The 6,607-nt window shown below is 29.9% G+C and overlaps 1 protein-coding gene across 7 annotated transcripts; it reads left to right on the top strand.

Moving 5' to 3' along the window:
* The first annotated feature begins 366 nt into the window (after positions 1-366).
* On the top strand, positions 367-6,030 carry LOC106790523 (serine/threonine-protein kinase D3). Of its 7 annotated transcripts, XM_014755493.1 has the most exons (15): positions 368-527; positions 654-829; positions 1,023-1,165; positions 1,458-1,740; positions 1,864-1,995; positions 2,064-2,269; positions 2,371-2,650; positions 2,725-2,882; positions 2,959-3,020; positions 3,095-3,224; positions 3,284-3,416; positions 3,501-3,683; positions 3,768-4,520; positions 4,659-4,744; positions 4,827-6,030. In XM_014755493.1, the coding sequence occupies exons 3-15, from the start codon at positions 1,097-1,099 to the stop codon at positions 4,938-4,940; spliced, it is 2,589 nt and encodes an 862-aa protein (XP_014610979.1). In that variant the 5' UTR covers positions 368-527; positions 654-829; positions 1,023-1,096; the 3' UTR covers positions 4,941-6,030. The 7 variants fall into 7 exon arrangements, with proteins under 7 accessions (XP_014610982.1, XP_014610980.1, XP_014610979.1 ...); XM_014755496.1 differs by having other exon boundaries at positions 367-829; positions 3,101-3,224; positions 3,771-4,520; XM_014755494.1 differs by having other exon boundaries at positions 367-829; positions 3,771-4,520.
* The last annotated feature ends 577 nt before the right edge of the window (positions 6,031-6,607 follow it).

Raw genomic sequence — 6,607 nt, 5'->3', positions numbered from 1 at the left:
TATATATATATATATATATATATATTTATCAATGAAAGTATAATTACGTTACCATTACCAAAGTCTGTTACATTGTTTGCATTAATTTTTTTTTTTTATACGGTAAAGTGTTAAATCTGGTATTATATAGTGTAACATATTACGATTAATTACAACACATTTATTATTTTCTTACCGAATGGATAACCAAATACTTGTCCAATCTATCTAGAAAGATAAGAATTTTTTAAATCATACGCTTTTTGGTGACGTTGCTTTGGCAAGAATTTTTTATTGGTTCCCTTATACACATGCATACGATTCATGCGTACAACCATACTCTCTATCTCTTTCTCTATCTATTTATCTTTCTTTCTCACTATTCACAGGTATGTGTTTAATATAAAGGGGATTCTAAAATCCCCAAGCGTACCGATATCCAACAAAGTTGGGATTAGCATGTTAACTTAAATCTGTGTGTTAGTGACATATACATGTCGCTAACGTAAATCCATTGATTTGTTTTAAAAGTTAAACTTAAACTAAAGGTAGTACACAACCTAATGATTAATCGTAATAATAAAATATTTTAATATATTGATTGAAAATAATATTATCTATTTTATAAATCATACGAAATTTTAACCAATAATAATAACTGGGAATGCTAAAAGTTTATGTCAAGGTGGGTCGGTCAGAGATAACTGTAAAATGTCATTGACGAATGTGTGTCAGGCATGGAGTTGACGCTCCTCGATGACACTTGTGGAAACAATCGACTCGAAAATCCCGCAATTTTCAATTTAACTTGACGATAATTGAGGAATACTCGAATTTAATACGAATTTAAGTACGTAAACGTTCTCTGTGGTTTTTTATTTAATACAATTACTTTCTTTTCTTTTTTTTTTTTTTAATTACTCGTACTCTTTAAGAAATAAGAAAGAAAGAAAGAATGTTAACAAACACGCGCATAAAAACATACAATATTATTAAAAACATTGTTCTCTCTTCCATTTGTTCTTTTTTATATCCTGTTATAGAACAATTGTTTTTCTTCAAAAATGCATCAGATACTCCCACAGCAATACCAAGAGATCTTCCAACTTTTTGACAGATGTTTCAGTTAATGACAGATATAGGATTGATCCTGAATATTCTAATCAGCATTACATCCATGTATAGAGTGTGTTTCTTATAATTCATAGTTTTTCAATTTTCTTTTATATCTGTGTTGTATCGTTTGAGCATGGTTTTTTTTTTTTTTTCAAAGTATTTTCTTAGCATATACTTTTTAAGCAGAACTGTTGTATGCATTTTTGTATTTGTTTTCATAGACATTCGTTGTATGATTATAAAGTTGCTTTATATTTTTGAAATTTTAAGTTTCCAGCATAGAAGCATGTCAATGTTCTTTTAATGATATACTTTCAATAAATTCTTTTCTACGTATTTAAAATAATTGTTTGGGTTTGCAGATAAAAACCAGTAAAAACATGGAGGGACCAGAAGTTACATTTCTATTTCAATTTGGTTTAACTCGTGACACAGTCACCGTAGAAGCTAGCACGTTAACACTAAAAGCTTTAAAAGATTTTGCTTGTAACTTTATAAATGCCAAGTGTCCAGATCACGGGTTAAGTCATCTGTATGAAAGATTACTTCTGTTCAAGCATGATTATAGTTCTACTAATATTTTACAATTAATAACCAATGCGATGGATGTAGTGGACGAAACACTAGTTGAAATTGTTCTTACTGGTAAGTTAGAAATATTGTTATTATTATGTTTATATTAAAATAATTTCTTTTGCAGAGATTGCTCTCTCTTTAAATTTAATGTTGAAAATATTGAAACATTTTCTAATATGTATGAAATTTTAGCTCAAGTGCCAAGCGAAGATGTTCCCATTCGTCCTCATGCTTTAACAGTTCATTCTTATAAGGTTCCAACATTTTGTGATTTTTGTGGAGAGATGCTGTTCGGTCTTGTGCGACAGGGTCTTAAGTGTGAAGGTAAATATGTAATATTTTTTAATTTATTATATACAGGACATTGAATAATATATTCTCTTATTTAACAGGTTGTGGTATGAATTATCATAAACGCTGTGTTACTAAAGTACCTAATAACTGTTCACAAGATAGCAGTCAAAGGCGGCGTAGTTCTGCAATGTTAAATGTGCCAAGATCACCAAGTCAAGGTTCTACAAGTAGCTTGACTAGCATTAGTGATGACAATCATAGTGCAAATAACATACCCAATGTAAATCAAAGTAATAATACTTTGGTAAGGATATCATGACATTGTAATAATTAGTTTACTTAATTCCTCCGTATTCATACTTTGTATTTAACTTTTATACATAGCTTTGATTTATTTTTTTATAGGCAGTTCCAAGCATAGTCACTCCTAAACAATCTCGTTCACCGTCATTGAGTGGAAAAACAATTTGGGTTGAAAAAGAGGTTGCAACTCGTATTAAAATTCCACATACATTCGTATTGCACACTTACACACGTCCAACGGTCTGTGGGCATTGTAAAAAATTATTAAGAGGCTTATTCAAGCAAGGCCTACAATGTAAAGATTGTCAGTGCAATGCTCATAAAAAATGTATTGAAAAAATTCCAAAAGATTGTATTGGAGAGAATCCACGCGACAGTACTGGTACACAAAATATCTATATCAATTATTATTACTTTTGAAAATATATTTTAACAATCTATGATATATTGTTTTAGGTAATGAATATCCTGACAGTGGTGTTGGTAGCGAACCAGAAGGTAAATGCGATGGCAGAAATGAAGAAGGTGATGGAGACAGCGATACAGAATTACTTTTACCAGTTAAATTGTCCACATACATAACGGATGAAAATAAAGCTCCTGATGAGTATACAGTAAATATTAGTTTATTAAATAATAATGTATATAAACTTAAAATAATAGATAATACTTTTATTGTATTTTTTATAGGATCACATACAAACGAATGAAGATGTTAATTACGATGAATTCCAAAAATCCAGACCATCTAGGTATGTTCCTTTTATTTTTTAAAATTACTAATTTCCAAAGTTGTAAAATAATGTTTGTTTATATATATCATCAGTTGCAGTTCTACTCCAAGTAACAACATTCCATTAATGCGTATAGTTCAGAGTGTTAAACATACAAAACGACGTGGTTCGAAAGTTTTGAAAGAAGGTTGGATGGTACACTTTACGAATCGTGATTCAGTGGTGAGTTGACGATGATAAAATTTTGTTGGGACTTAAATTAACGATACTGAATGTTACAGAGGAAAAAACATTATTGGCGACTAGATACAAAGGCTATAACACTTTTCCAAAGTGATAGTAGTTCTAAGTATTACAAAGAAATACCACTCGCTGAAATTTTGTCGATTGAAACAGCTAAGATACATCGTTCGCGTGAGTGTTAAATATAAATTAATGTTTCTAATATAATCAAACACATGATTTTAATTATTTATGAAAGAAAAATATTGATTTTAGGTATAATGCATTGTTTTGAGTTAAAAACATCAACTGTTGATTATTTCGTCGGAGAAGATCCTACATATGGTGAAAACAATGGTCAAGTTCCAGCACCGGAAAGTGGTATAGGTGTACACGTAGCTAGATCATGGGAAACTAATATTAGACAAGCACTTATGCCAGTAACTACAGCTTCCACTAGTACGTACAGATTATTTTGATCTTATTTATATATTAAAAATAAATATAGAAAGTATATTTATAAAATAAACTTCGTTTATATAGTAGCAGATCAAGAGGAATCTACAGAACCTGAAGAAAATATAACTGACATGTCACAATTATATCAAATATTTCCCGACGAAGTTTTAGGATCAGGACAATTTGGTATAGTTTATGGTGGTGTACATCGTAAAAGTGGTAGAGCAGTTGCCATCAAAGTAATAGATAAATTACGTTTTCCTACCAAACAAGAAGCACAACTTAAGAATGAAGTGGCTATTTTACAAAATCTATCTCACAGCGGGGTCGTCAATTTGGAACGTATGTTCGAAACACCAGAAAGAATATTTGTTGTTATGGAGAAATTGAAAGGTGATATGTTAGAGATGATATTAAATTCGGAGAAGGGACGCCTCAGTGAAAGAATAACGAAATTTCTTATAACTCAAATTTTGGTTGCCCTAAAGCATTTACACAGTAAAAATATAGTCCATTGCGATTTAAAACCTGAAAATGTTTTACTCAGTAGTGACAATGAATTTACTCAAGTGAAACTTTGTGATTTTGGTTTCGCACGAATTATCGGAGAAAAAAGTTTTCGGAGAAGCGTTGTCGGAACACCGGCGTATTTAGCACCCGAAGTATTGAGAAATAAGGGCTACAATCGTTCTTTGGATATGTGGAGCGTAGGAGTTATTATTTACGTATCTTTAAGCGGTACATTTCCATTCAACGAGGAAGAAGATATCAACGAACAAATTCAAAATGCTGCATTTATGTATCCGCCTACACCTTGGAAAGAAATTTCATCCGACGGTAAAATAATTAATAACGATTTTCTATTTATGTGAAAATAATTCTACTTATATATATATATAATTTTTACGTAGGTAGATATTTTATTTTTTGTGATATATTATTTTTATTTTAATTCGATGTCTACTATTTTCACAGCTATCGATTTAATAAACAATTTATTACAAGTAAAGCAAAGAAAGAGATATACGGTAGATAAAAGTTTACAACATGTTTGGTTGCAGGTAAGAAAAATGAAATAATAGATATTGTCGATTTATTTTCCTAAGTAATTAGTACATTAATAATATTCTTGGTGTCTAATAGGATTATCAAACATGGTGTGATTTAAGAGAATTGGAAAATAAAGTAGGATACCGTTATTTAACACATGAGAGCGATGATGCACGTTGGACAGCATACGGTGATCATTGCACATGACAGAACCATCCGCCTACTTTGAACATCGAATCATTGCCAATACCTTTGTCAATACACAAAGGCTGGGTTCGTTGTGCTCGAGCGACGCTGCGACGATTCATTCGTGCCTGAATTGATACAACAAGTGCATGTAAAACAAAAAGTAGAGTATATATATATATATCATCTTTCGCTTTAAATGTATCTATTTCTTAGATACGATATAGATTATCGTAGTTACTAATCCTATCGATCTTAAAAATATATATTACAGATATCGTATTTAAACAATTTTCATTCAAAACGTATAATGTTGAACTAATAGATATGACGAAGAAAAAAAAAATAAACAAAGATATTGCGAGACAAAAATGCATCATAAAGGCCTTTCCAGTCTTCGCACGCGATAATACTTCTTTTTTATAATATAATCGTCTCTCCGTACAATTTTTCTAGCATTCGGTGTTCGAATAATCGTAAGAGAATGATTAATATCTCGCATCGCGATCGCGCTATTTCAAATACTGAATATTATTGAAACTAAGCTTTCATCAGCCTTACGTTGTTAATACGCGTATATTGTTATAAGAAAAAGTAGAATTCAAAGCGAAATATGTTAGTATATATAATTATTCAAGTATTATTACACACGATCAAAAATAATAACTTCGAGACAAATGGAGGGAAAGAGCGTATAAGAAAAATAAACAGAAAACAAACAAAAAGAAAGAAGGGAAAAAATAATGAAGATAAATCTATTTGTACAAATTTTTTGAAAAAGAAAAGGAAGAAGGAGTCAATAAGTTTGAATTCCCTTTGAACGCGCGCATAATGTAACAAACATTCCTCGTCAATCTTTGTAAGTATAATTATTAATAAATTATAGAAGAGACAAAAAGCTAATAATATTTGCATGTAAGATATCAACAAAAAAAACAAACAAACAAAATGCTCATAGCATTTAATAGAAAAAATATAAGAAATGAGTGTAGAAAACTATATTCAAAACTTCATTCACAAACTATACATTGCGCGTGATACGTGCATGCAAGGAAGGCGTTGCATTCGCAGAGTTAAACTATTTGAATTGTTGATAAAAAAAAAAAAAAAAGGAAAAAAGAAGAGAAAAAAAGAAAAGAAAAAAAGAGAAACGTTTTGTATGTCGATAAAAAAAAAATATTCTTATCTCGTACGAAGCTAGAATTGCGTGGTACTTAACTGCCAAACGTTTATCTCGTTTTTATTTTTCTTCCTTGTTGTAATTCTACGTACCAGGAAAGTAATATACTTTCGTAATATTTTTAATTATTTGATAGGACGAAAAATGAAATCGCTAATAAAAGAAACCGGCAGGTGAAAAATTTGATCTTTCGCGTACGTAACAGAGAATCTATGTCAAAAATATAATTGTTTTTTTCTTACAAACTTTTGCGTAGCGTAAACACACAGTATTTTTATTTTATTGTTTTTGCTTTATCTTTTGTACAACATATGACATTGAGATCTTTTTAGAACGCACACGAATAATATTGAACAATTAAAAATCGAATTGAGATCTATGTTTTTATTGATATTATAGTTAGTAAGTATAGATAAATGATATAGAGCATTAATATATCGATAATAATATCATTTAATATATATACATAAATAATACTCTATGATATTATAATACTAACATTTTAATT

Source organism: Polistes canadensis, unplaced genomic scaffold, assembly GCF_001313835.1.
Source record: "Polistes canadensis isolate GaletaPanama2010 unplaced genomic scaffold, ASM131383v1 scaffold_243, whole genome shotgun sequence".
Lineage (NCBI taxonomy): Eukaryota > Metazoa > Arthropoda > Insecta > Hymenoptera > Vespidae > Polistes > Polistes canadensis.
Note: the sequence above shows the minus strand (reverse complement) of the source record. Positions and strands in the feature narration are given on the sequence as shown.